The 27858-nt window shown below is 64.0% G+C and overlaps 3 protein-coding genes across 10 annotated transcripts; 2 read left to right on the top strand and 1 right to left on the bottom strand.

Annotated features, from left to right (window-relative positions):
- The first annotated feature begins 169 nt into the window (after positions 1 to 169).
- WDR18 (WD repeat domain 18) lies at positions 170 to 6279 on the top strand. 3 transcript variants are annotated; one of them, XM_089905818.1, is made up of 10 exons: positions 170 to 427; positions 1630 to 1740; positions 2936 to 3069; positions 3353 to 3494; positions 4000 to 4143; positions 4232 to 4296; positions 4387 to 4511; positions 4744 to 4874; positions 5582 to 5650; positions 5908 to 6279. In XM_089905818.1, the coding sequence occupies exons 1-10, from the start codon at positions 185 to 187 to the stop codon at positions 6037 to 6039; spliced, it is 1296 nt and encodes a 431-aa protein (XP_089761944.1). In that variant the 5' UTR covers positions 170 to 184; the 3' UTR covers positions 6040 to 6279. The 3 variants fall into 3 exon arrangements, with proteins under 3 accessions (XP_089761944.1, XP_022421411.1, XP_089761945.1); XM_022565703.3 differs by having other exon boundaries at positions 4708 to 4874; XM_089905819.1 differs by lacking the exon at positions 5582 to 5650 and having other exon boundaries at positions 4708 to 4874.
- A 4616-nt stretch (positions 6280 to 10895) lies between these two features.
- Positions 10896 to 19596, top strand: GRIN3B (glutamate ionotropic receptor NMDA type subunit 3B). The gene is made up of 9 exons (XM_022565634.3): positions 10896 to 11377; positions 12990 to 13582; positions 13845 to 14877; positions 17828 to 17973; positions 18060 to 18175; positions 18278 to 18429; positions 18527 to 18691; positions 18792 to 18850; positions 19002 to 19596. The coding sequence occupies exons 1-9, from the start codon at positions 10955 to 10957 to the stop codon at positions 19417 to 19419; spliced, it is 3105 nt and encodes a 1034-aa protein (XP_022421342.2). The 5' UTR covers positions 10896 to 10954; the 3' UTR covers positions 19420 to 19596.
- TMEM259 (transmembrane protein 259) lies at positions 19502 to 27474 on the bottom strand. Of its 6 annotated transcripts, XM_089905800.1 has the most exons (12): positions 27079 to 27186; positions 25148 to 25462; positions 22886 to 23161; positions 22277 to 22376; positions 22054 to 22164; positions 21645 to 21767; positions 21465 to 21565; positions 21326 to 21383; positions 21152 to 21235; positions 20931 to 21063; positions 20759 to 20858; positions 19502 to 20644 (listed from the first exon to the last, which is right to left on the bottom strand). In XM_089905800.1, the coding sequence occupies exons 2-12, from the start codon at positions 25190 to 25192 to the stop codon at positions 20099 to 20101; spliced, it is 1677 nt and encodes a 558-aa protein (XP_089761926.1). In that variant the 5' UTR covers positions 25193 to 25462; positions 27079 to 27186; the 3' UTR covers positions 19502 to 20098. The 6 variants fall into 6 exon arrangements, with proteins under 6 accessions (XP_089761926.1, XP_089761925.1, XP_022421343.1 ...); XM_089905799.1 differs by lacking the exon at positions 25148 to 25462 and having other exon boundaries at positions 23045 to 23161; positions 27079 to 27473; XM_022565635.3 differs by lacking the exon at positions 25148 to 25462 and having other exon boundaries at positions 27079 to 27471.
- Positions 27475 to 27858: the final 384 nt, after the last annotated feature.

The following is a 27858-nucleotide window of genomic DNA, read 5'->3' as shown; positions in this document are numbered from 1 at the left end:
CAAGATCTCTAACCAGGCTGAGCGCCCCTTGATTCTCCGCGGAGCGGGAAAGAAGAGCCCGCCTGATTCACAGGGCCCCCTCCCCGAGTCCTGTGCGCACGCTCGGGTCGGCCAGCCGCCGGGAGCCGGGCAACGTGGGCACCGCTCTAGCCGACAGGGCGCAGTCGCCCGCGTCTCGTTGGTGATGACGCATGTCCTGGGCGGTGGAGAAAGCATGATGGCGGCGCCCGTGGAGGTGGCAGTGTGTACCGACTCGGCGGCCCAGCTGTGGAGCTGCGTCGTGTGGGAGCTGCACTCGGGCGCCAATCTGCTCACATACCGCGGCGGCCAGGCCGGGCCTCGCGGCCTGGCGCTGCTCAATGGCGAGTACTTGCTGGCGGCGCAGCTGGGCAAGAACTATATCAGCGCCTGGGAGCTACAGAGGAAGGTTCGGCGGCGCGCGCCCGGGCGCCGTTGGCGGGATGCGCGGGGCTCAGGGGCCTGGGGTCGGGAGAGGGGACGGTGGGGGCCGCACGGGCCCTGAACCCCAGTGGGAAGTGGGGAATCCTATTAGGATGCTCTGCGCACGCGCGGGTCTGGGGGCTTTTTGGTGGGGGGAGGGAGCCGCGCGCCCGGCGTCGGTGGGAGCGGTTAGGGCGCTGCGCGCACGCGCTGAGCTGAGGGTGGGCTGCCGCTTGGAGGTGTGGCGGGCGGGCCGCTGGGTAGCCAGCGGTGCGCACGCGCACAAGGAGAGCTGGGTGTGGGTCTCTTGGGGGCCCTGCGCTGGAGCCGGCGTGGGGCGGGAAGTGTAATTGAAAGGAGTTTGCCGTAGGGTTTCCGTGGGCATCGTGGGCTTGGAGGGTGAAGGTCTGAGGCCTGGGGGAGTCCGCTGAAAGGGAGCCCGGAGACTCGTGTATTTATCACCTCTGAAAAGACGCTTACTTATTGCCATTAGGGCCCACGGTTTCTCCTACAGAAACTTCGAAATGCAGCCCCTGAAGCTGCTCGCCACGTGTTTTTGCCAGCTGACATCTCTTTCGGCAAGCTCTGTGCTCCGGTTCTGCCTGGTGTGGTACACACACAAACTTGAGAAGTTGTTCCATTTTAGACATTTAGAAACTGACGCTCCCGATCCCAGGCGAGACTTCAGGAGATGCAGGACTGGGGCGAAAGCCTAGTGGCCAGACGGTTCCTCTGACCCCCAGTCCAGAGACGCACTGTCTTGCTTTTTAGAAAAAAAAAAAAAAAATGTATTTATTCGTTTATTCGGCTGTGCCAGTTCTTAGTTGTGGCAGACGGGATCTTCGTTGTCGCGTGCGGGATCTTTAGTTGGGGCATGCGGGATCTAGTTCCCTGGGGACCAAACCTGGACCCCCCCCCCCCTCCCCGCACTGGGAGCACGGGGAGTTGCAGCGCTGTCTTGCTTTTGAGGAGAATCCACAGGCCTCCACCTCCACCCCCGCCCTGCAAAGCCTCAGCTGGAGCAAATACCCCCCTTCCTGAACCATGGATTTGGTCAAACCACCCCTGTCCCCACTCCTCTTTCTGGTCCTTTTGGACTTACCAGCTGTCTGGGTACCACTCCCACTCGCCTCGCTTCCCCCTGCTCCCTCATCGGGCATGAAACTCAGAAGCTTTTTCTTTCTCTAGGACCAGCTTCAGCAGAAGATCATGTGCCCCGGACCGGTCACCTGTCTTACCACGTCGCCCAATGGCCTCTATGTTCTGGCAGGGATCACAGAGAGCATATACCTGTGGGAGGTGAGCATAGGAGCACAGAACCGGGGTGGCGGGCTCAGCTCGCAGGCTGCCAGCTGAGATCACTGACCCAGTTGTCAGCAACAGTCTGTTACGTTTGTGGGGGAAGCTCACCTCACTTCTTGCGTAGACAGTGCAGGATCTGAGGCAACAGAACAAGGCCTTTCCTGACCTCGGCACCGGCAGAACGACCTTCCTGGCTGCCCCAGAGATCAGCAAAGAGAACCGACTGTTCTCTGTGGACTGTCTGAGGTCCAAAGATATGAGAGAGAGCTAGTAACCTCACTCCAGGGCTCTTAAACCTCAGTATGTGATTCTGAAACTAAGAGGCCTTATTCACGTGCAGGGAGAGAAACTGAGACAGGTCACCCTGTGGTAGAAATACTCCTTTTCGCTGTCAAGCTGGTGCAGGGGGTGTGGGCAGACGTTAGCGGCCCGTCCACCGTCAGCAGATGTCTCAGGTGGTTGGCCTCCTTGATGGGGGACACTGTGTGGTCCTGGCTCCCCACCCTCTTGGAGAATTCCTGGCCAGCGTGAGCTGTGGCCACGAGGGGGCGCCCCACGGGGCTGACCAAAGGCTGGCACGCAGGCTGGGGGCTTTCTGATGCCTGTATCCACCTCTGTGTGTAGCCTGTCTCCTTCCTTTTGCCGGGGGGGGGGGGGGGGGGGGGGGGGGGGGGGCGGTGTGGGATGTGAGGCGGCTGTGTGTCTGTGTCCAGGTGTCCCTCTTAAAGAGACAGTGGCCACTTCACTTCCATGTCACCTCTTCTGAATTGATTACATCTTCAGAGATTATGTCCTGTTCAAGGGAGGTCACAGGTTCCGGAGGTTGGGCGTGGACACGTGTGTCTGGGGGACACAGTTCAACCTGCGGCAGCATCTGTGCCCCCCGCCAGCCAGTTCGGAAGATGGTGACTTGCAGCTGTGGCTGCAAGGATCGCCCCTGGGTCCAGCCGATCCTGGAGAGAGCCTCCCTCACCAGCCCCCCTCGGCCTTGTCCCCTTGCTGACACCTTCCCTGGGGCTGTGTCATCTCACTGGGGACAGGGTGGGAACAGGTGCTCGCAGGATCCAAGGGGGCACGGCCCCGCAGCCTCCCTGTTCACTTCAGAGCCCTTTGGGACGGGCCCTCCCCCCTCCCCCCTCCCCTCCCACTCCCCCAGGGCTCCCCATGACCCGGTGCCCCTCCACCTCCCCAGGTTTCCACGGGGAACCTTCTGGTCATCCTGAGCCGCCACTACCAGGATGTGTCATGTCTGCAGTTCACGGGGGACAGCAGCCACTTCGTCTCGGGGGGCAAGGACTGCCTGGTGCTGGCTTGGAGCCTCTGCAGGTAGAGCCCCGGCCCTGGCGGCTCCCCATTCCGGCTGTAGCCTCTGGCCGGGCGAGGCCTTAACCACAAGGGCGGGGAACCTGCTGTGCAGAGAGGCCAGGCCCCGGGGTGGGAAGGGGCTCCAGGTCAGGTAGGCTGCTGCCAGGAGGACGGGGCCCTGGGCAGCTACCCAGGACTTTTATTCGGGTGAGGGGGCCTGGTTGCTTCCCGGAGACAGGGTATAAAGGCGTCGAGATGTGGGCCGCCCTCCCTGCTGAGGTCCGGCTCCTCCCCACCCCCCAAGCGTGCTGCAGGCAGACCCCTCCCGGACCCCCGCCCCCCGACACGTGTGGTCTCGCCACACCCTCCCCATCACAGACCTGCACTGCGGCTTTGGTGGGCCCCTGGCCCGGGTGGCCACCGCCTCGCTGGACCAAACAGTGAAGGTAGGGCCCTGCCCTGACCCCCGCAGTGGATCTGTGAGCTGAGCCCGGCGGCTGGCGGGTTCCTGGCCCATGGGAACCAGAGCATCATCTCCTCCCGCTGGCTGGTGGCTCCAGACAGCTCTTAATCCCCCGCTGCCTGCGGCCTCAAGGACGTCCGGGGGCGGGGGGGCGGGGGGCGGGCAGTCCAGGCCTGTGTCGGCTTGGAAAGTCCCACTTGGCCACTGCACCTGGCAGCTCCTGGCCAAGGCTCAGGGGATTTGAGGGAGTCCTCAGGTCTTCGTCCCTGGTTGGGGCAGTCCAGGGCTGACCTGGTGGTGGCCTGGGGGCTGATAGTAACTGAAGCCGGTGGTGGCGAGGGGTCCCAGCGTGAGAAGCAGGTCCCTCAACCCCCGAGCCCCCCGTGGTGACAGCTCCCGTCTGAGGTTCCTGTGGCATCCAGAGTCTCCCGGCTGGGCCGCTGCGCTCCACTCCGCTCTCAGACCCATGCCCCCGTCCCCGCCCCCAGCTGTGGGAGGTCTCCTCTGGCGAGCTGCTGCTGTCTGTGCTCTTCGACGTGAGCATCATGGCCGTGACCATGGACCTGGCTGAGCATCACATGTTCTGCGGTGGTAGTGATGGCTCCATCTTCCAGGTCGACCTCTGTACCTGGGTGAGTGGGCATGGGGGGCGAGGGTGTGCGAGGCTTGGGGCTGAGATGCAGCTGTGCCCTGTTCTCACCAGCCTTCCCGCTTCCGCAGCCTGGGCAGAGAGAGAAGAGCTTCCAGCCGGAGCAGGACCACGGGAAGGTGTTCAGAGGGCACAGGTACGGGGACGGGGTCGACCAGGAGGTGGTGGTGGGGGTCACTGTGCCACCCCCCCCGCTCCGGGCGCCAGGTGACCTGTCTGTCCCCAGGAACCAGGTGACCTGCCTGTCAGTGTCCACGGATGGCAGCGTGCTACTCTCGGGCTCCCACGACGAGACGGTGCGCCTCTGGGATGTGCAGAGCCAGCAGTGCCTCAGGACGGTGGCTCTCAAAGGTGGGCGCATGCAGCCCTCCTGGAGGCCCTGGGCCTGGGGGGCCTTGTCCACACCGTGGGCGGCCCGGGGCTGGAGCAAGGCCCCAGGGTTTGCCTTGTGGAGGGTGGGGACGGGAATGCACGGGAGTGTCAGGGCCAGGTGGGTGGCTGGAGGGGTGGAGGGCGGGTCCCGATGCTGCCTGCCCGCCCGCCCCAGGCCCCGTGACCAACGCCTGCATCGTGCTGGCGCCAGTCAGCATGCTGAGCTCTGACTGCAGGCCCAGCCTGCCCTTGCCGCACTTCAATAAGCACCTGCTGGGCGCAGAGCATGGGGACGAGCCACGCCACGGGGGCCTCACGCTGCGCCTGGGCCTCCACCAGCAGGTACGTCTCACCCCCAGCAGGGACCCCCACCCTTGGGCCTCAGCCTCTGCCGTGTGGCTCTGGGTGCCCTTGGGTTGGGTTCTGGTGGGGACCTTCCACATGCTCCTTTGCTGAAGAGGTTTCTCTGCCCTTGTCGTTGAGGCCAGTCTGATGGCTGGTCCCTGGCCTCAGGAAGCCCTGGAACCTTCCAGAGAGGGAGCGGGCCACGCTTCCCTTTGAGAACAACAACAGGGTGTTGTTCCAGGGGCCGATCAGGACCCAGAGGTTGTGTACGGGCAGCCACCTTCTCCAGCTGGGCGGCGGGAGCGGTCACAGCCCCAGTGCCCATGGGACCCCCTTCATGACGGCCTGCCTGCCCCTCCAGGCCCCTGGGGCCCCTCCCTGCCTGTCCTCAGTGCGGCCAGCCTTGCCCACTGAGGCCAGGCTCTGTCTGCTCTCTCTGTGCCTCGGAGCCACATGAGCCTGCGGGGCTGTCCACACCCCTCCCGGCGGCCTGATGGATGGCTGTGCCAGGCTCCGGGCTGCTGGCCCGGGGCAACGTGCCCAGACAGGGTCCAGCGAGAGACGGATGGCCTCTGGGTGGCAGCAGGGTCCATCATCTCACTGGGTGGCTGAGCCCTCCCAGGGCTGGAGGCACTAGCCAACCGTTTGCGCGTCCCTCGAGGCTTGATGGGAGTGGCCAGCTAACGCGGCCCCTTCTGTTCCAGGGGTCAGAGCCCAGCTACCTGGAGCGGGTGGAACAGCTGCACGGGGTGATGTGCAGCACGTTGGAGAAGGTGGGAGGGGAGAGGCCCCAAAATGGGGGAGGGGAGGGGAGGGGCCCGAGATGGGGGCGGGGGCCCAAGATGGGGGCTTGTCCGGAGGGAAGGGTGGCAGGGGGCCTGGGCCTGGGTTGGAAGGGATGTGCCCCCGCCCCACCCTCTGTCATGGACCGTGGGGACGGTGGCCCTCAGTGCCAGCCTCGCCCCGCTGCCTGCCAGTGGGATGTCTGAGGCCCCCTCCCGCTCTGAGCATTCCACCGCCCCTCCCCCAGAGCGTGCTGGGTGGCCAGGACCAGCTGCGGATCCGCGTGGCAGAGCTGGAGGACGAGGTGCGGAACCTGCGCAAGATCAACCGCGACCTCTTTGACTTCTCCACGCGCATCATCACTCGACCGGCCAAGTGAGGCCCAGTGAGCACGCGCACAGCCCGGACCCGCACCCGGACCTGCCCCCTGGGCTCTCCCCAGGGCCCTCCCGGCTGGCTGGCAGAGCCCGAGGCCCGAGCCCATCCTCTGCCAGTGTCCTATCATTTGGATTTGCCACCCCCACCAGGGGTCGTGGTCCAGTGTTGACCCGCTGTCCTTCCATGACCTCCCATGTCATGTTGGTGCTGTGCCACGTCTAACAAAAGAGCTGAAATCCTGCCTCTCGGCCTCCTTGTGCCCACGCCGGGCTCAGGACCCCGGTGGCGGGACCTGCCTCAGGGACCTCGCCGTAGCCATCACAGCGTTCAAGTTTCAGATCTAGCGCCGAGAAGCCTCCGTTCTCACCTCTTAACTCACCTCTGCCCCAGTGCCTTTCCATGACCCAGAGGCCATGCCACCAGTGGGACAGGGCAGGGGCATCCTGGGAGCTGCAGGACGAGGTCCCCAGGGGCAGGAGTGACTCAGGGACAGCAGTGCAGTCACACTGGTCCTGTCACCCCAACCTGGGTCAGGGCAGCTGGCTCTGGGGTGGCAGCCAGTTCTGGGCCAGGGTCATCTTGACCAGAACCTTCTTGGTGTCAGGGGCCGGAGGGAGGCCAGGCCCCATCCCCACTGCCCAGGGGAGACAGGGACACCGCCAGCTGGCACCCGGAGCCCAGCTGAGAGGTGGGCCCTGAGGCTGCTCATGGAACCTTCCAGAAAGCTGCCCCCAAATGACAGTCTGCTTAATGGTCCAGAAAATCCACATGACTTAGCAGGTGCTGTAATGACCTCGGCTGGGGGCCAGCGCCTGGTTCATGTCTTTAGCTAGTGGGCATCCCTGCTGGGGCTCTGCACCCACCCTCATGGCCCGCCTTGCCCAGGGAGCTGCCAGGTGAGGAGTCCTGCTGGCTGATAGGGTCCACGTTGTAGGTGCAGCCCCTGGGCCGCTGGTGGATCCCAAGAAGTGAGGCGGGGGTGGGGGGGCGGGTTGCGAGGCAGCTTGTCGGAGCAGAGCTGGGGATTGGAGCTGCGCCCTCCTCCCCAGAGTACCCAGGGCTGTTTTCCTGTCTGCAGTGTGCGCCCAGTCCGTCCTCACCCCCTTGGTTTCCAGAGGGTCCGGAAGATTAGAAGAGGGCCTCAGAATTTGGCTGAGAATCCCCTGGGGCCAAGGGCCACCTCACCTGCCCGGGCCCCTCGTGCCCTGGCCCTGGTGGGGGTCCCTGGCAGCCCTGGTGCTGAGCCTGGGGCATGCTGCCCTCTGCCTGGTACGCTGCTCCACGCCCCCAGCTGTCTGCACTCGCCCCGTGATTCAGTGGCTTGGAAGGAGATGCCAGTTTTTGAGGCCCCGGTGTTGCTCTTTGTCTGGTGGAGTCCCAGGCAGGAGCTGGCAGGTGGCCAGGAGATGGGCTGGGGATCACCCAATGTCTGGCAGCCACCTCCTGGGCTCTGGGTTTTTCTTTGGGGAGCAGGGGTATTGCTCTCATTGCCTTGGACCTTCAGCTGCCGCCTTGGGTCCTGGGGTTCCTCCTGGCTCATCTGCCACACCTATGGCTGGGGGTGAGGGTAGGCACCCCTAGGTGGGGTCCCCACCCCTGGGGCTGTCATTTTAATGACTCAGCCCTGAAGGGGGGGGTTTCCTGGCTGGGCCTGGGAAGATCCTCCAGTTGACACGCAACTGTCTTTGCCCACGCTGTCCCTGCCACCTGTCCTTGCGGGCCTGCAAGGTCTCCTGTCCCCCTTACGCGGGCTGTTCCGAAGGAGTTCACTGGAGGTCAGCTGGCAGGAGCTGGTTGCAGAGAAGGTTGCTGGTGGGCCGTGAAGGCTGGAGCCCGTTTGCCTCTTTCCCTGAAATCTCTACATGGCCACGGGCAAGCCACACCTGGCCCCGAGGCTCCGTGTCATCTGTAAAAGGGAACGCACACCACCTCGGCCTGAGGGGAGCCTTCAGGAGCTGGTGTGCGGCTGAGCAGGTGTGTCACAGGCACCAGGCACACGGCCAGTAATGCTGCTGTTATGGTCCTGTCTGTAAGAATCTGTAGAAGCACAATTTGACCCTGAATCCTGGTCCATCACTGCCAGAGGGGCAGGTGCAGGCGGCACCCAGCATTCACAGAGGACTCCCGCATGTGCGCTGAGCTTATGTGAACCGCAGTGACATACCGCCTCTCACCCACCAGGACAGCTGTTATTTAAGAAACAAAACGTGTCAGGAGACGGTGGAGAAATCTGAGCCCTTGTGCACTGCTGGTGGGAAGGTGAAATGGTACAGCCGCTGTGGCCAATAGTCTGGAGGGTCATCAAAAAATTAAATGTGGAATCACCATATGCTCCAGCAGTCCCCCTCCTGAGTGCATCCTCCAAAGAAATTAAAGCAAGAGACTCGAGATGTTTGCACGCTCGTGTCCACAGCAATGTGATTCACAACAGCCAAAAGGTGGAGACAATCCAAGTCGCCATTGACAGGTGATAAACAGTGTGGTCCATTCACACAAGGGAATATTATTCAGCCTTAAAAAGGAAGGAGATTCTGACACCTGCTACAACAGGGATGAACGTTGAGGGCATGATGCTCAGTGAGAGAAGCCAGACACAGGACAAATACTGTCTGATTCCACTCACGGGGGTCCCTGGGGGGGGTCACATCCACAGAGACAGGAAGTAGATGGTGGGGGCCAGGGGCTGGGGGGGTGGGGAGTCAGAGTTTCATGGGGACAGAGCTTCAATTTGGGAAGATGAGAAAGTTCTAGAGGTGATGGTGGGATGGTTGCACAACGTGAATGTGCTTAATGCCACCAAGCCGTGCACTTAAAAATGATTAAAATGGTGAACTTTATGTATATTTTACCACAATTAAGGAAAAAAACCTTGCCTGTGTCCACTTGTTTGATGTACAGGGTAGCTGGGAGGTCAGAACTACTACCATTGAGCTTGTAAAGATGGGAGCTGAGGGATTTCCCTGGTGGTCCAGTGGTTGGGACTCCATTGCAGGGGGTGCCAGTTTGATTCCTGGTTGGGGAGCTAAGATCCCACAGATCCCACGTGCCTTGGGGCCAAAAAAACAAAACATAAAATAGAAGCAATATTGTAACAAATTCAATGAAGACTTTTAAAATGGTCCACATCAAAAAAAAAGCTGGGAGCTGAGGCGTAGAGGCCAGGGCTCCCAGTGCAGGTCATGCAAGTAGTGGGCCTTGGGGGAAGGTGAGGTGTAACAGCAGGACCCGAGATGGGGCGACTTCAGGGCGTTCCCCCGTGAATCCGACGGGGGCCCAAGGCACCGTCGGGTGCTTGCGTACCTCCCAGAACTAGCATCCAGTAATGTTTGTCGACTGACTGACTGACTGCTGAGGGCCACATTAGGGTGAGGAGATATCCCCTCTCCAGGATGGGTCCGTTTCTGGGGACTCATGCTGGCATAGGGACCTTGCCCCAGGGTGGGGTGAGGCCCAGGTGGTCCCAGGTGGTCTTAACCTGGCGCCTCACCCAGAACAGTGGTGGGGGTGGGGGCTCCCTGGGATGACCCTCCCTGTCCTGGGATGCCTGGCCAGGTGGCTGGATGAGGTAGCCTTGTCACCTGGAAGCCAGCCACCCAGCTCTCTTTAGTCATCTCAAAATTCCATTCATGCTGCTGGCCGGTACCTGCATTTTTCTTCATCTAATGGAGTTTGTCCCCTGCGTCTCTAACACTGGCTCCAAAAGGAGATGGTTTCTCGTGCGTGAAAGATATCAACTGAGTGCAGACGCGTTCCTTAGAGCTGGAATGTTCCATGCACAGTTGCTGCCCTGTGCCTTGCGGGGTCTGGGGAGAAGACTGGCTTTCTCCACTCCCCCACCTGGGATGGGAGAGTTCCATGCAGGGTGCTCCTGGGCCCTTATTTGACCGGTGGTTATTGAGCACCTCCCACAGGCCAGGGCCACAAGAAGGTCTCCATGGCATTTGTCGTGGGGAGGCCCAGTTAATGTAGGAAGAGGCTGGGGGATTGGTTGGCTGCGGGGAGCTAAGGAAGGTTCCAGAGCAGCGCAGAGTGATGTAACCACGCGTCCTTGTCTGAGCAGTTGCTCAAAGCAACAATTATAGAGTGCCTGCTGTGTAACGAGCCAGACCCGCCCTGTCTCCCAGAGCTGGCCACTGAATAAAGCAAATAAAGGGACAAAAAGACGATGGCGTGTGATGGAGTTCATGTAGGCAGGGATGACGAGGGTGTTCTGCGTCTTTCTGGGTGACAAGCTAGGAAAGTTTTTCCAGCAGGGGCATTTGGCACTGGGTCTTGAAGGGTGAAGAGGAATTCTCTGGCTCAAGTTGCTTGCCCACAGCTGGAGGGCAGGAGACCTTCCCCACAGGTCCCCATCAGACAAGTCTGCTTCAGTTTCCCTGGGGCGCCAACGATGGTAGGGCACGTGGACGGGTTGGTCTGGGTAGACGCTGCTCCCTGGAGGAGGAGGGTGCAGCTGGGTGACTATGGACGCACACTGACCCCTTGTGGGCCTTAGTTTCCCTGACTGAGAATTGGGAACCGTTGCCGGGATGAGGGAGGGATTCAGGGGTGAGTGTGGGTACCGGTCTTGATGCAAAATCCCTCCCTGCTGCTAACGTCGGCTTCCTCATCTGTAGAGTGGGCACAGAGCCAGGAGGAGCAGTGGTTCGATTCCACACCCCACCCCAACCCCCGCCTGCTGTGGTCACCTGAGCCTCAATTTCCTGCCCTGCGTGGTGGGACCCACGCCGCCCTAGTGGGCTGCCTGGCACTGGGGGACCGGGAGGGGGGAGGGCGGGCGCAGGTGGGCGGGCTCGGGCAGGGAGGGAGGTGCCGGCCCGGCGGGTGCGGGGAGGGAGCGGCGAGGGCGGCCGAGATCCCGCCTCCCGTGGTGCGACCCGCGGCTCCGCCCCGCGGCGCCCGCCGGCAACTTTGGGATGGAGTTTGTGCGGGCCTGGCTCGGCCTGGCGCTAGCGCTGGGGCCGAGGCCCGCCGGGGGCCACCCGCACCCGTGCGGCGTCCTGGCGCGCTTGGGGGTCTCGGTGCGCCTGGGCGCCCTCCTGCCCCGCGCGCCCGCCGCCCGCGCCCGCGCCCGCGCCGCCCTGGCCCGGGCCGCCCTGGCGCCGCGGCTGCCTCACAACCTGAGCCTGGAGCTGGCGGCCGCCGCGCCCCCCTCCCGCGACCCCGCCTCGCTGGCCCGCGGCCTATGCCAGGCGCTGGCGGCACCGGGCGTGGCGGCCGTGCTAGCCTTCCCCGAGGCGCGGCCCGAGCTGCTGCAGTTGCACTTCCTGGCGGCGGCCACCGAGACCCCCGTGCTCAGCGTGCTGCGGCGGGAGGCCCGCGCTCCGCTCGGCTCCCCGGTACGCGCGGACGCCGGGGTCAGGACGTGCGGGGACCCGGGGTCGGGACGGGAGAGACCCTGGGACGCTCTTGGAGCGCGGGGCCCGGGGGTCCGGATAGCTGAGTCCTTGGGACGCGCGGGCCTCAGAGTGTGGACCCTAAATGCAAGAGTCCGGATGCGGGGAGACTCGGAGTCCGGATGACAGAGGCCCAGGGACGGCCCTCGGGTTAGCGGAACCTGGACCCCTGAACCCCGGATGTCCCCGGAGATCAGGGACCCGGAATGGGAGGCGGGAGCCCAGGGGCGCAGGGACCTAGGGCCACGGAACCCCGCGGCTCGGGAACCCCGCGGGATACCTCTGGACCCCAGATGGCGGATCCCACAGGACGCTTCCCTGGGCTTTGGCGGTGGAGTCCCACTAGGAGCGCGGCCCCCTTCCCCGGTCAGGTCACAGGGTGCCTCCGGATTCCCACCAAGCAGGGCCGCGGGGCTGGGATGGGGAAGCGGGTCTCCCTCTCTCCAGGGGCTGCAGTTTCAGGGGCTGCGGCTGGGGACTTTCCTCCTGCCAGGATCGTACCAGAGGCCCTCGAGGCCGAGGCTACCCACACCCCACAGCCTCCTTGATGGCCTTCTCAGGTCCCCAGGGCCACCCTGTCTCTCCTAAACCCTCCATCCTCCTCCACCCTGTCCTCGTCCTTGGAGTTTATTCTCTTTTCTTAATTACACCCCCAGGCTGGAATTTGGGTCCGAATAAGTAGAGAATGGGACAAGGAGGAGAAAAGGGTGACTGGCAGAGCTCTGGGGACCCTGTTGTGCCCCAGGGAAAGAACCCCCTCCCAGGGCCAGCAGGGAGGGGCCCAACGCTGGGACATGGGGTCTGGAAGGGGGCCTGCCTCTCTCCAAACCCACCTTGAAGCCCCCTCAGGCCTTCCTTCTCCTGAGGGCGGGAAGACCCTGACCCTAGAGGAGGCCTGGGTCTCATTAACCCCCTCTGTCCTTGATCCCCTCCCGGTGGGAGAGATGCAGGACCCAAATCCGTGCCTCTGTCGCCCTCTGCAGGCGGATCCAGGAACTGCACCCTCTGCAGTTGGACCTGTCAGTCTTTGGCTTGGGGGTACTACTGGCCTGCCCCGCCGCCCCGCGGGAGAGCAGCAGCCCCCAGCCTTTCCCCTTGCACTCAGCACCCTGTCCCCACCCGGACAACACCCTGCCTACATTAGGTGTCTGGCAAAGCTCTCTCGTCTTTCCCATGCTCAAAGCAAATTCAGGAGAACTTTCTGGGTCCCTGAGCACGGAGGGGGGAGCCGTCAGTCCCTAGCTTGCCTCGTAAGTCTGAATAGAGGTGGGGTAGTGGAGCTGGGTTTTGAAGGATGTGTAGGAGTTGGCTGTCACAGATGGGAAAAGGTATTCCAGCTGGGGAATGCAAAAAGCCTCAGGCCAGGGCCGGGCTTTGTGCTGATGGCGATGGGGAGCCACAGAAGGGGTTAGAGCAGGTGTGGGGCTGGGAAGAAGCAAGCACGAGGTCCAGTTATCAAGGTGTCATGCGTTTATTGAACATGTACAGATACAGTGGGAAGAGTGTGGTGGGACACTGAGTTTGCCAGCCCTAACTGTGACCACCCCTCTGCCAGAACCCCTTCCACCTGCAGCTGGACTGGGCCAGCCCCCTGGAGACTCTGCTGGACGTGCTGGTGTCAGTGCTGCAGGCGCACAGCCGGGAGGACGTTGGCCTGGTGCTCTGCCGCGTGCGGGACCCTGGCGGCCTTGTGGCCCTGTGGACAAGCTGGGCGGGCCGGGCTCCGAAGCTCGTGCTGGACCTGAGCAGGCTGGACCCGAGCGATGCAGGGCTGCGGACCCGCCTGGCCCCACTGGAGGAGGCCGCGGGGGGAATGGCCCCAGTCCCCGTGGCCGTACTCCTGGGTTGCAACGAGGCCGGCGCCTGGCGGGTGCTGCAGGCCGCACCCCCCGGGCCCCGCTGGCTGCTGGGCACGCCGCTGCCCGCCAAGGCACTCCCCACCGAAGGCCTGCCGCCTGGGCTGCTGGCGTTGGGCGAGGTCGCTCGGCCCCCGCTGGAAGCCGCCATCCACGACGCGGTGGAACTAGTGGCCTGCGCGCTGGACAGTGCGGCCCGCGTGCAGCCGGAGCGTGCCCTCCTCCCCGCCACGATCAACTGCAATGACCTGCCGCTGCCCGGGCCCGAGTCCTCCGGCCGCCTCTTGGCACGGTGAGCGGGGACCCTGCTGCAGGAAACCGTGTGTGTGGCTTTGTGAGAAGCGGGAAGGGAGGCCCCACCTGAGCCTCTCAACTGGGCTTTGGGCTGGGCCGTCGCCCCAGCCCCCAGGGCGTGGGTACCCCGGCTGGGAAGGGGATCTGGAGTAGGGGATACAGCAGCATCCCCCGTGGCCCGGTGTGTCTGAGGCGTAGCGATAGGTCTCACCTCGGCGGAGGGATTCCTCCGCCACTCTGATGCCGCCCACCCCCACCAGGTTCCTGGCCAACACGTCCTTCCGGAGCCACACGGCGCCGGTGTGGGTGACCGGCTCCTCGCAGGTGCACATCTCCCGGCGCTTCCGCGTGTGGAGCCTCCGCCGGAACCCGCGGGGCGCCCCGGCCTGGGCCACGGTGGGCCGGTGGCAGGACGGGCGGCTGGAGTCAGAGGCAGGGGGCGTGGCCGGTTGGCCCCCACCCCCGCCGGAAGCCCGGGCGCCGCCCAAGCTGCGCGTGGTGACGCTGGTGGAGCCCCCGTTCGTGTTCGCCCGCGAGCCGCACGAGGACGGTCGGTGCCCGGCGGGGCAGCTGTGCCTAGACCCCGGCAGCAACGACTCGGCAGCCCTGGACGCGCACTTCGCCGCGCTGGCCGACGGCTCGGCGCCCCACGCACTGCGCAGGTGCTGCTACGGCTACTGCATCGACCTGCTGGAGCGCCTGGCGGAGGACGCGCCCTTCGACTTCGAGCTGTACATCGTGGGCGACGGCAAGTACGGTGCGCTGTGCGACGGCCGCTGGACCGGCCTGGTGGGCGGCCTGCTGGCCGGCCGGGCGCACATGGCTGTCACCAGCTTCCGCATCAACTCAGCCCGCTCGCAGGTGGTGGACTTCACCAGCCCCTTCTTCTCCACCAGTCTGGGCATCATGGTGCGCGCGCGGGACACGGCGTCGCCCATCGGCGCCTTCACGTGGCCGCTGCACTGGTCCATGTGGCTGGGCGTCTTCACCGCGCTGCACCTGACTGCGCTCTTCCTCACCCTATACAAGTGGCGCAGCCCCTTCGGCCTCACGCCCCGCGGCCGCATCCAGGGCACCGCGTTCTCCTACTCCTCTGCCCTCAACCTCTGCTACGCCATCCTCTTTGGACGCACAGTGTCCAGTAAGACGCCCAAGTGCCCCACGGGCCGCCTCCTCATGAACCTATGGGCCATCTTCTGCCTGCTCGTGCTGTCCAGCTACACGGCCAACCTGGCCGCCGTCATGGTCGGGGACAAGACGTTCGAGGAGCTCTCGGGGATCCACGACCCTAAGGTGCGTGGCCATGGGGTTTCAGGGGTCAGAGCCTGGAGGTCACCCCCGCCCCCAGTCCCCACCCAGTAGAGGGCGGCCATCTGCTCCCACAAACTCATGTTGAACCCAGCTGGGACAAAACAGGCGAGGCTGCTGGTGAGAATCAAGACAGAGAAACAAAGTAGATGGTGTGTGAATTGGTGATAAAGTTCCAGGGAGGAAAATTAGACAGGGTGGGGACACAGGGAGCACTGGGGAGGGATGATTTCTCAAATGGGGGTCAGGAATTCCTCTGGGAGAGGTGATAGGTGAGGGACTTTTATGTAGATATCAGGGAGGAATATGGTAAGCAGAGGAGGCAGTCTGTGCAAAGGCCCTGGGACAGGATTGTGCTTGGCAGGTTGGAGGAACAGCAAGGAGGCCTGTGTGTGTCTGGAGCGGAGTGAGTGAAGGGGAGAGGGGGGAGAGAGGGGAGGCGAGAGCAGGGAGGGGGATGGGGCAGGTCATGCAGGGCCTGCACATGTGGGAGGACCTGGGCCTCCACAGAAGCTCCATTTAGACAGAACTTTCACCAGGAGTCCTGGAGGGCTGTGGGCAGAGCAGGGCATGCCCCAGCCTACATATTTTTCTCTTTTAATGAAAAAATTTTAATATTCTGGAGTAGGGAGCAAGGCCCACGATGAATGAACCCATTGCTCGGCTCCAAAGTCAACTCCTGACCAGTTTCGTCCATGCACCAGCCATAGCCGCTGGGTTACCATGAGGGAAATCCCAGGCCTCCTACCATTTCGTCATGAGTATTCTGGGAACTTAAACATCAGGCAGCCATTTTTCTCAGTTGTCTTTTTTTTAAAATTTTTTCACGGTTTGTTTGAATCTGGATCCAAAAGGTACAGACCCCCGAGGAAGGTAGAAACCTCCTTGTTACCAGCCCAAACTTGGGTCCACTCACCTGCACTCAGTAAAGCCAATCTACTGACACAGGGTCCTGGTGAAGGAAAGCGCAGTGTTTATTGCAGATAAAGCAAGGAGTCCGCGCAGCTAGTGCTTAAGACCTGAACCCCTGCATGGCTTTCCGGGAAAGGTTTATTTTTGTTTGTTTGTTTTTTTAATTTTTATTTAAGTATTGGGGAAAGGTTTTTAAAGAGAGGGTGAGGGAGGGGGGTTGGGGTGTGTGTGATTAGCTCCTGGATGTTCTGATGGGCTGGTGGTGAAGTAACTGGGAGTCAACATCATCAACCTTCTGGCTCCAATCAGTCTGGGGTCTACGTGCTTGTGGGCAGCACGCAGTTAACTTCTTCCAGCTGGTGGGGGTTTCAGTGTCTGCAAAAGAGCTCAAAGGATCTGGCTCAATTTTTTTTTTTTTTTTTTCCCCATGCCGCATGGCATGCAGGATCTCAGTTCCCCAACCAGGGATTGAACCCATGCCCCCTGCAGTGGAAGCACTGAGCCTTACCCACTAGACCGCCAGGGAAGTTCACTGGCTCAGAATAGTATCTACAGCCCTTGAAAAGGAATGAAAATTCCTTGACTTTAATGGCTAAACTATTATTATTATTTTGTCTTGTTTGACTGTTTTCCTTTGTTTCTGCATTTTCTCACTTCTCTGATTAAATTTATTCTTTGGAACTCGGGGAAGGCCTAGGAGACTAAAGTTTTTCTACAGACAAGAGGCAGGCAGAGGACCAGGTGGGGGTCTGTCCCGGGAAGGCCCCATGGGGCCATCTGGACACTCCATCTTTTTGTTCACTAGCGATTTGTTTGTTGAAGTTTTCTTTTCTCCTGCAGCATCTCCCAGTGTTTGGATCTAGCTGCTCTCGTCCCCTGCTTCTCCCCCACCCCAGTGTCCTCTGTTAAACCAGTAATGAGACCTAGATGCTTGCTGTCCCGTGGGCCAGCCACTCTCCACATGTGGCTACTTTTTTAAAATAATTTTTTTTTTTTTTGGCTGTATTGCGTCTTTGTTTCTGCGTGCAGGCTTCTCATTGCGGTGGCTTCTCTTGTTGCGGAACATAGGCTCTAGGCGCGCGGGCTCAGTAGTTGTGGTGCACGGGCTTAGTTGCTCCTCAGCATGTGGGATAGAACCCGTGTCCCCTGCATTGGCAGGTGGATTCTTAACCAATGCACCACCAGGGAAGTCCCGTGGCTACTATTTAAATTGATTTAATTGAAAGCACTCAACAGCCACTTGAGAACAGCACAGGTGTAAAGCATTTCCTTCCCCAGAAAGTTCTAGATGGCCCTGCTTGCCTCAGGTCTGGCTTCTCGGAAGTGCTGTAGCCCCGACAAGGAGGCCCTGGTTAGGTGGCCTCCTCATGCTTTGCTTTAGGGAGGTTGCACAAACAGTGGGCGGGCCGGAGAGCCCGGGGCTGAGGGGGCAGCGCTGGTGCAGGAGGAATGGGGGATGGGGGGCTGCGGAGGGGCGAGCACCGGGCAGGTCCAGGGTGTCCGGAGGGCAGCGCCCACAGGATCTGCAGGTGGACGGGACGTGGAGATGAGAGACGCAGAGGCGGGCAGAGGCGGGAGAGCGACTGCGGTGGGAAGTTGTGGGGTGGCTCGAGAGTGGGTCTTGGACGCGGTGAGCTTGGGGTTCCCGGGGGACCCTAAGGAGAGACGCAGCGGGTGTGGCGGAGGCGGAAGTGTGGAGTTAAGGGCCTGGAGATGGACGTGCGGGTTTTAGAACATTTTCAACTGGGCGGTCCTGCCCCCAGGGGACACTGGGCCATGTCCTGGCACATCTGTGGTTGTCAGACTAGGGCAGGGGGCTCCTGGCATCTAGGAGTTGGGGCCAGGGATGCTGTTCCACACCCCACGGAGCCCAGGACGGCCCCCCAGAGATGACGTGGCCCACGTGAGCTGGTTGAGAGCCCTGGGCCCGGGTGCTCCGGGCTGGCGGACGGAACGGGGGTGGGGGAGAGCCGGGCTGGGATCAAGGGCCCCCCACAGGCGCTGACCGGGCGCTGGCCCGCAGCTGCACCACGCGTCCCAGGGCTTCCGCTTCGGAACCATGTGGGAAAGCAGCGCGGAGGCCTACATCGAGAAGAGTTTCCTGGAGCTGTACGCACACGTGCGGCGCCACAGTGCGCCCACCACGCCCCACGGCGTCGCCATGCTGACGTGAGGGGGGGGCGCGCGGGCCGGGGCGGAGGGCGGGGCCAGGCGGGCGGGGATGCTCACCCCGTCCCCGTCCCCCTCCCGGGCAGAAGCGACCCCCCCAAGCTCAATGCCTTCATCATGGACAGGTCGCTCCTGGACTACGAAGTGTCCATCGACACGGACTGCAGACTGCTGACCCTGGGCAAGACTTTCGCCATCGAGGGTGAGTGGCCCCCGGGACCAGTGACCTGCGGGCTCCAGGCGGGCACAGCTCCTGTGGGTCTGCGTCCAGCCCGGTCCCAACCCAACGCCCGGCCTCCCCCAGGCTATGGCATCGGACTCCCCCGGAATTCGCCGCTCACCTCCAACCTGTCCGAGTTCATCAGCCCCTACAAGTCCTCCGGCTTCATCGACCTCCTGCACGACAAGTGGTACAAGATGGTGCCTTGTGGCAAGCGGGTCTTCGCTGTTACAGAGGTAGGGCAGGCCCGGGACGCAGGGAGGGGTAGGCGTGGGGGCTCCCCAAGGGTCTGCCATGACCAGGAGGGCTTTTGTGCCTGCGTCCTGCCCGCAGACCCTCCAGATGGGCATCTACCACTTCTCGGGACTCTTCGTGCTGCTCTGCCTGGGCCTGGGCAGTGCTCTGCTCAGCTCGCTGGGGGAGCACGTCTTCTACCGCCTGGCGCTGCCGCGCATCCGAAGAGGCAACAAGCTGCAGTACTGGCTGCACACGAGCCAGGTGAGGAGCGGGGGGGCTGCGGGGTGGAGGGAGTGGGGAGGGCGTGCAGGACGGCCTTCTGCTGACCCGACCCCGACGTGACTTCTGTCTTGGCTCCTAGAGAATCCATCGCGCCCTCAACACGGAGCCGCCCGACGGGCAGGAGGAGCCGGAGCCGAGGTAAGGGACCCTGGGGGCCGCTCTCCACCCCAGCAACTCCCATCCCCGCCCTCCAGCCCCAACAGGCTGGATGGACCCCGGGGTCACCAGTCCCAAAGGGCAGAGTGGGACTGTGGGTAGGACGCGGCTGCCCAGCCCCATCCGTCCCCAGGGGTCTCAAGGAGCCTCAGCAGGACACTCTGGCCGCCCCCGCCAGCCCAGGGGGCTGGACACGGGTGCGCTGGGCCTCGGTGAGGGAGCGTCGCACGCACTTCCTGCTGGAGCCGGCCGTGGCCGCCGCCGCTGCCACCACTCCCGTTAAGGATGCCCCAGACGCGGATGCGGCTGGGCCGCCCAGGGGCCCCGTCTGGCTCTGCTCCAACGGCCGCCCGCCCGCCGAGCTGTTCTCGGGCGCCCCACGCCCCGGGGAGCTAGAACAGCTGGAGCAGCGCATCGCAGGCGCACGCGAGAGGCTCCGCCAGGCGCTGGTGCGGCGCGGGCAGCTCCTCGCCCAGCTGGGGGACGGCGCCCGCCATGGGCCGCGCAGCGGGCTCCAGGCCTCCGAGGAAGCACCCATGGCCGCCCAGTGACGCGGGACCAGGCCCTCCTCCACCTGCAGCAGGGGCTCCTAGGGGCCTCGCGTGGCCTCCCCACACACACAAACGCTGGCTGGACGCTGTCAACAGTTTATTCTATATACAAACACCATTTTGTACACTGCAATTAAATAGAGTGGAATGAGCCCTCTGCTCCATTCCTCACGGTGTAACTGGGTTGGGCCACCGGCTGTCTCTTCACCCTGAGCAGGGCAAGACCCTGGCGCCCCCCGTGGCCGCGTCCGGGGCCCCAGCCTGGGCGTGTGGGGTGGCGGTGGAAAGGCACTGCACACGAGGGAGCACCAGCTGAGCCGGCCCCACTCGTTTCACCTTGCTCAGAGGCTTGCCCAGTTTTGCCCCGGGACAGCTCACTCTGGACCTTTCACCAACCCCTTGCAGAACCTTCCATGGAGCCCCCATCCCTTCTCCCACCCTGGCTCATCAGCCGGCAGAGTGGGCCCACCATAGACAGGGACAGGCTGCAGGCAGGCCCCATGCCCTGGGGGAGAGAAGCCTGCCTCCAAGCAAACCTGATGGACTCCAATACCGCCTAAGGCAGGCTGAGCAGTCCCAGAGCCATTGGGGACAGCCTCCCTGACCCCGGAGGGCTCCAGCCAGGTCACACCCAGCTGGCCTGGATGGCCAGGGACAGAGGCGGTGAGCTGCCCAGGGCTCAGGAGCCAACCTCTGAGGGTGCATCCACTGGAGCCATGGACGCAAGGCTGGGCCCACTCACCCCAGCGGTCTGCAGGGCTGTGTCAGACCCTGGGGAGTCACTTGTGGGGGCACTGTCCTGGGGGACCCGAAGGAGCGCCCCACTGGGGCTCAGGGGGCTGGCCGGCCGCCGGTCCAAGAGAGAGGCGCTCAGGCCAGATAAGAAGGAGGCGTCTGTGATGATGGCAGCCGTCTCTGCCATCCAGCCCAGGTCACCACTGGCTGCTGCAGCCACCGAGGCCGCCGCGGCCACCAGGGAGCTGGGTGCCTCAGCCACGGGCCCAGGGCCTCTGCCACCACCCTGCAAGCCAGGGCCCAGGGCAGGGGGCTGGCTGGTAGAGTCGGGCGTGGCAGCTGGGGTGCCTCCGTTGTTGTTCAGGTCGTCTGGCAGGGCCGTGGGGCTGCCAGGGCCCAGAGGGGGGGTCTGCAGCAGCATCTCCTGGACGCGGATCTGCTGCAGAATGGCGGGCAGCTCGTAGTGGTGGAAGAAGTAGATCATGGAATGCTGGGGGGCAGGCACTGGGTCAGGCGAGGCCCAAGCCAGAACGCAGCTTCCGCAGAACCCCCGACAGGCTGGGTGGACCCCGGGGTCACCAGTCCCAAGGGCAGCCCGCCTCACCTGGATGAAGAGCCAGGAAGTGACGAGGGCCAGGCTACTGTACTGCCCGTTGAAGCGGTAATGGTAGGCGTAGAAGGCGAAGTGGTACAGGTAGAAGAACCTGCGAGGGGGACAGTGAGGCGCTGCCCACCCGGCTGCCCCCACCCTGGACCACACGGACCCCGGTGCCCACCGAAGCCAGTGCCGCTTGCTGGTGTTGGTGTGGCAGCAGATGGCATCATACTGGTCGGCCAGCCACACGATGAGAATGATGTAGAAGGCCGTGGTGGTGTCGTTGAAGAACTCAGACATGATGGCCTCCATTCCTGTGGGGAGATGGGAGAATGCTGGTTGGGGGGGACGGGCAGGTGACGGCCAGGGCAGGGGGCAGGGCGTGGGGCACAGGGTCCTCACCCACGAGGGCCAGGATGACGGTCAGCAGGGGCGCTGCGGGGAACGCGATGGCCATGTTCATCTCCAGCATCTGCAGCAGGTCCACTGCGGGCAGAGGGTGGCGGGCGGGCAGACCGGGTGAGGCGCCCGGTGGGGGGGGTGTGGGTGGGGGAGGTGGCCAGCGGGGAAACTCACCAATGAAGACGAAGATCTGGTGGTGGGAGTAGCGCAGCAGCATGGACACGCTCAAGGTCTGCAAGCAGTGCAGCGTGAGGCCTGGGGCCGCCGCCTCGCCGCCCCCCCTCCGGCCCCCCGCCCCGCCCGCGGCACTCACGAAGATGACCATGATGACGAAGGCGGCCAGGTAGGATGTGCGGGCCATCCACATGCTCACGAAGCGGTAGTGCTCCCCGGACACCACGTTCCGCAGGAAGCCTGCGCGGGAGGCAGTGAGCCTGCGCCCCAGACCACCCCGGCCCCGCCCCGGCCCCGCTCACCCGGCTGGGCCCCGCACCCTTGTTCTCCTCGTTTTCCGCCAGGCCTTTCACACTGGACATGAGGATGTCGTCGTAGCCCAGGAACTCAGCCAGCAGCAGGCGGCTGAAGCGGTCCCCGAAGCACTGGTCCCGCATGGGGTCTGTGGGCAGGACCGTGACAGGGGTGTGCACCTGGCCAGGCCCCCACCAGCCCCAGTCCTGGTGGAGGCCCGGGGAAGGCCAGATCTCCATTTGTGGGAGTGGAGGAGCCCCCGCCCACCCCCGACCCAACCAGTGATGTGCGTGACAGCCCCAGAGGAACAGTCAAGGGATGAAGCCTGGGAAGCTTCCCTCAGCTGGAGAGCACGGGCGGGCCCCCCAGGCCCCGGAAGCGAGTGCTTCTGGGTCACCCCTCCCCCAGAACCTCACTCTGCAGGTGACACTCACCCAGGGTGACCACCATGACTGGGATGCTAAGCCGCTGCCGCGTGGCCTGCGACAACCGCAAGAAGCCGTACTCCAGCGAGTACTCCACGATGTACTCGTCCTGCGGCCACGCTGTGGGTGGGACAGGCCTGGTCAGCCCGCGGAGCCTCTCTCCCCTGGGAGGGGCGGGGTGACCGCAGCCCACCGGGGGCACTGGCCTTTAGCTCCAGTGAGCAATGAGTACCTTTTGTGGGCGTCTCAGGGAAGGGGAACTCCTGGCTGTCGTTCAGGGCCTCGGGGCCACCTGGTGGCTTGAACACCTTGGGCTCGATGTCCAGCTCAAACTGCAGAGAGGGAGGCAGGAGTCAGCAGGCCCATGGTGCCAAAGGGCCGGGCCTGGAGGCCTCTCCCTCATCGACTGACTGGAAGCAGATGCGCCCCTGTCCCATCAAAACCCTGACCCCCAGCACTGAGCTCCGAGAGCCTGTCTCCGGGTGAGGGTGTGGGAGGGATGCGGCCCCCTGCTGAGGTCTGCACCAATACCCTACCCACACCGATCCCTGGCCCACAAGTTCCTGGCCTCTGGCTGCCCAAGCACAGCCCTCCCTGCGGGCTGTGGGCCCGTGTCCACTGGCATGCCTCTGCTGACGGGGCGCTGCATCACCAGGATGCCCAGAGCCTTCTTCCCGGCTGTATCTGCCCTTGGCACCCCCAGAACCGGGCCAATCCCTTTCACCTGACAGCTGGGAAGCAGCCCGGGGTCCCAGTCGGCCGCGAGGCCACGGGAGCGGGAGCAGCAGCAGACAGGGAGGCCTGTGGCCCTGAAGATCAGGAACGCTTCCAGCCAGCTCACCTTGACGGAGCTGTTCCCAAACACCTCCACGGTCAGCTCCTCCTCGTCGTCCTCACCCCCCAGCTCCAGGCCTCCCGGCCCCACAGCCAGCCCAGGGAAGCTGCCGCCACCACTGCAGAACTGCAGGAGGACGGGCGCGCGGCTCGAGTTGTGCTGCACCTCCACGCGCAGGACGCCCTCTCTCGGCCACTCGTCCCGCACGTGCTCCAGGCAGTTGATGGGCGAGCGGGAGAAGACAATGTGGATGTAGGCCAGGACGAAGAGCACGAACAGGGCCTGGGGGCGGGGGGCGGTCAGCACGGGCCCAAGCAGAGCACGTGGTGCCATCACCCAGCTGCCCCAGGAGAAAACTCCCGACCTCACTGGCTAAAAATGGCCTCCCTCGCCGGCCGGGCGCCCTCTGCACCTCTCCCGGGCCAGCCTGAGCCACTGAACACAGCCGACCCGCTTGGCCATGCCAACGGCCCCATGGCAGGGCTCGCTCTGTCCCCTGAGGTACGGTTTCCCCAGAGTAAGACAGGACAGCCCTAACTGTTCACTGGGGGGATCCTGACACAGGGCCACATCTTGGGACGTCTGTGGTGATCGTGACTGGGGGGCTCCCGGCATCGAGCAGGCAGGGCCGGGGAGGCTGCTCCACACCCCACAGTGCCCAGGATGGCCCCCTACAGAGAACGTCCCAGCCCCGATGTCCACAGTGCTGAGGAGAGGCCCTGCTTGACGTCACCCCAACCCCCTGCTCCAGGAGCCCCCGTCTGACCGCTGTTTCTCATGGGGTCCCGGTTGGCCAAGTGTCACCCTTCGGCCTGGACGCCGTGTCAAGGGCATCGCTCCCGGGGTGAGTTCCCTGTGTGGTACAAATGATCGTGGGGGACCAGAGTACGAAGCCGCTCCTTGTCCTGTCAACAATGATGCTCAGGGGTGTGGTGAACTGCCCGTGGCCACGTGGTCACCGGCAGGGCCGCCAGCACCTCGTCCTCTCCATGCCCTGCCATGAGCACCAGAGGGTGGTGCCAGCGCTGGCTGTGGAACTCCCGGCTTCCTCTCTGGAGCCTGCCCTGCAGACTGGGCACGGGCTGGGTCAGCAGAGCACCCGCTCCTGTCCTGACAGGGCGGTAATCAGAGCACTGCTGATTTAAGCAGAGACAGACTACACATCCCAAGCCCCTGGGGTTCAGGTCACGGCAGACAGATGCTGAGCTGAGAACAGAGCTGGGACCCTGCCTGGGGTGGAGGGGCTGGGGAGGCAGTGGGGAAGGCCAGCTGAGGCCCCCACGTCTGCAGAGCCTCCCACAGGCCAGCCTGCTCCAGGGCCCTGAGACGTGGCCACAGGCCAAGCGTCACTCGGGACCCCCAGCACCTCTCCCCAACGTTGTGTCTGGGGACCTGGGAGCTGGCGACGGGAGTCCTGACAGTGTGGGACCCACAGCACAGCAGGGCAAGGTCAGAGAGCTGACCCACAGCGCCAGTCGTGCTCTCTGGGCCCAGATGTCCAGCAGAGCCGTGTCTGGGACACTGTCTGCTCTGGGCCATAAGGACGACGCTGTACAACGTGACGAGATACCACAAAAAGTGCTGACACGCAGGATGGCCCGATGCCAGGGGCTGCCCGAGCACTTCCCCCGGAGACACACGTGCCTGCCATCACCCCCAGTCTGCAGATGAGAAAACCAAGGCACAGAGGCCACGCGGCCAGGAGGGGTGGAGCCAGGAGTTCAACCTGGAACACACACCAGGCAGGGCCAGCTGGGCCCCGAGAGCAGGGGCACTTGAACGGATGGGGGGCTGGTGGCACCATGACCTCGCTGAGTGGCCCCCATGACCCCACTGTCACCCTGGCGCCCCCTCCAGCACCCCTCACTGGTGTCTGCCCCATCACTGTCCTTATCCGGGTCCCGAAACCCCAGGTGGGGTCCATCACCCTTGACTGAGTGTGTGGGTCCCCAGAGGTGGGCCAAGACTCTCTCACCCCCTTGACAAGGCTTGCCCCAGATCTGGACTTGTTTCCCCACCATGGAACGAGCTGGCTGCCCAGGCTTCCCTCCCCCTACAACCTATCATTAGACACCCAGGGCAGCCCTACCCACGCGGGGAAAGCAGGGTGCACTCAGCAGCCCCGCCCACCTCACTCTCAGGATTTCAGGAGTCTTGTCCAGGGCCCTTCCTGCCCTCTGCCTGCCAGCTGGCCTGGCCACCTCACAGGCCCTGGGTGCTCCAGCCCCCCAACCTCTGGCACCCTGTGACCCCCATGCTCCAACTCACCAGCCACACGGCTGCGCCGTCCCGCCAGCTCCAGGGCCTCTGCATGCGCCGCTTCTGCTACCCACCTCCTTCCTCGCAGCCTGAGGCTGCCTGATGTGACACAGACCCTGCCCTGCCGGCTGCCGTCTCTCCCCCTTCCTCCTGGTCACCCCACTCATCGCTGGGCCCAGAGACTGGCACGAGGCGGCAAAGAGGATGGCAAGGGCGGCTCCCGCCAGCAGTGAGCAGAGAGGAACAGGTGCCACAGGAAAAGGCTGGGGAGCGGGGCTGGGAGGGGAACTTGATCTCTGTAGCAAGAGCCCAGAAGCTGGGCGGCTGAGAGGCAAAGGAGCAGAGCTTTCTGGAGCTTGAGGCGGCCTCAGAAATCAGCCAGCCGAGCCCTCCCTTTGCACACGAGGGAAACCAAAGGCGCCAGGGGGTCAGGCAGGCTCTCGGGGAATGAAGGGCCTCCTGGTCGCAGCCCCAAGGAGAGAGGAGGTGCAGGGGGCTGAGGGTAGCCCGCTCACCCGGCCCCACGCACCAGGGACGCGGCCTGGATGTGCAGCCCATCTGCTTGGCCAGCCCAACCCCTGGCCTGCTCCTCGGGCAGGAATTGGCGAGACAAAGCCAAGGCCTCAGGCCGGGCTCTCAGGGAAAGCTCAGCTCCACGGGGGGCCCCACCTCACACAGGGCACCCCCTCGAGTGACACGGGCTCCTTCTGAGCGTGTCGGGAGGAACAGTGCTTTGTTCCCCAAGCCAATCACGGCCTCACATGGCCTTCTGCCTACGCCCCAAGCCGCCCATGGGTTCCAGGATTGGGGTAAAGGAAGGCCGACTCAGGAATCCTCCGGAGTCCCACCCCCACGCCCCCGCAGGGGACGCCTGCCGCTCCGGGACCGGGGTTTCAGGCTGGGACCCGCACCAGGTCTGCGGGACGGCTCGCACCCCTGCCACCCAACGCCAAAGAGCTGCCGGCTCCCGACCAAGCTGGCCCAGCCGGCACCCCACGCGCCTTGCCCGCCAGCTCCAGCCCCCTTCCTGCAGATGAGGAATCCGAGCTTCCTCGGACATCAGCACCCCTGGCCCCGGCCCCCGCCCCGGGGGCCACTCCTGGACGGGACACGAAACAAAACAGCCATTTCTCCACTTCCTCAGACCCTCCAGGCAGCCGGGCTCGGCACCCAGCGAGCTCCCTCTCTGAGTGAGACCCCTCCTTGGAGGGATCTGTGCCGGCCCTCCCGGCACCGCTGAACAGCCGAGAGCTCTGCCACCCGAGCGAGGACAAGGGGCGGATCCACGGGAGGCCCCTCACAGAGCCACCTGCAGCACCACTGGCTGGACTTTGCCACTAAGCCCCACGGCGTGACCTCAGCTAGGTCACCTTCCCCCCAGAGGTTCAGAGCGGGGAGAATCCGAGTGGAGGCAAGCAGAAGGGCCCGAGGAGAAGAGCCCCAAGAAAAAGGGGGAGAGGGAAGAGGTACAGGTGGGCGGTCCGGGGGTGTATTCTGGGAGGGGGCAGTGGCGATGAGGCCCGGAATCCCTCGAGTCTGGGGCTCGGGGCCAGGCCAGGCTCGGAGAGTGGGGAGGCGGTCATCCCGGACTGAGGATCCCAGGCGGCAGGGCCGGGGGTCACGGGGCTGGGCTCCGGCCGCCGTAGGTGGGGGACGCTGGGAAGGGCGAGGCGAGGGGTGGGGTGCGGCCTGGAGGGGGCTGGGAGTGAGTTTCTGGAGTCGGGATCAGGGGCCACTAACCGGGGGAGACTCTGGCCTTCCCAGGTGGGAGTTTCTGGGTAGGGGGGCGGGGGCGGCAGGCCTAAGGAAAGGGTCCCAACGGGTCGGGCCGGGCCTACGCCACCGGGTGGGAGGGGCGCGCTGCTCCGGGCGGGGTCAGAAGTCGCAGACCTGGGGGAAAGGGTCCGGCCGTCAGGGTCAAGGTTCGGGGCCCCGGTCACCTTGAGCAACACGAAGAACTCGAAGAGACGACGGAAGGCGGGCGGGAAGAGGCGCGAGTAGGTGACAGCCATCTTGAAGAAAAGCGCATGGAAGAGCCGGTCGCGCACGTTGATGAGAGGATTGGGGTTGAGGTTGGGGGTGCGAGGCCCACGCGGGGGGGCTGGGCCGCCGCCGCCGCCGTTGGGCCCGGGCCCCGGGGCCCCGGGCGCCGCGAGCTCCGACATGCCCACCGTCGCGCCTTAACGGCCCGCAGGTCCCCGAGGACGCCCCCCCGCCGCCATCGGCCGTCCTCGCCACCGCCTCGCTCCTCACGGCCGCCCGGGCGCCGCCGCCATCTTCCGCCTCCGCGCCCCAGCTGACGCCAGCGAGTAGCCGCGCCGGCAAGAACGGCCTCCCTGCGCCCGCGGGGAACGCTGGGATGCGGTCGGGCGGCCCGTGGCGGCCCCGCCCTGTGGCCTGGCTCCCGGGTAGGGAGCGGCGAGGGGCGGGGCTGCGTCTGGTCCGGGTGTTTTGCCTATCGCCCCCACAAGCCTCCGCGGCTGCAAGGCGGGCGGTAAAATTAGTCAATCTCTGAGGAATTTAGAGGTGTTAAAGTAAACTGACAGGAAATAGGACTGCTGGAGACGTTGTTTACTTGGCGCTCTGGAAAACTATGCCGAAGATAAGATTACATTAGAATGTTCTAGCTGAAAAGTAATTTAATTTCCGGCCTTTAAATAATCTCGCGAGAGGGACAAGGGGGGGGGGGGCTTGAAAAAAAAAAAAGTTTACGTTGTGTG

This window comes from Delphinapterus leucas, unplaced genomic scaffold (assembly GCF_059928025.1).
Source record: "Delphinapterus leucas isolate spDelLeu-1000000601 "Yukka" unplaced genomic scaffold, BTC_Dleu_Yukka2 spDelLeu_asBTCV2_sq25, whole genome shotgun sequence".
Classification (NCBI taxonomy): domain Eukaryota; kingdom Metazoa; phylum Chordata; class Mammalia; order Artiodactyla; family Monodontidae; genus Delphinapterus; species Delphinapterus leucas.
The sequence above is the reverse complement of the archived record's forward strand: the minus strand, read 5'-3'. Positions and strand labels throughout refer to the sequence as shown.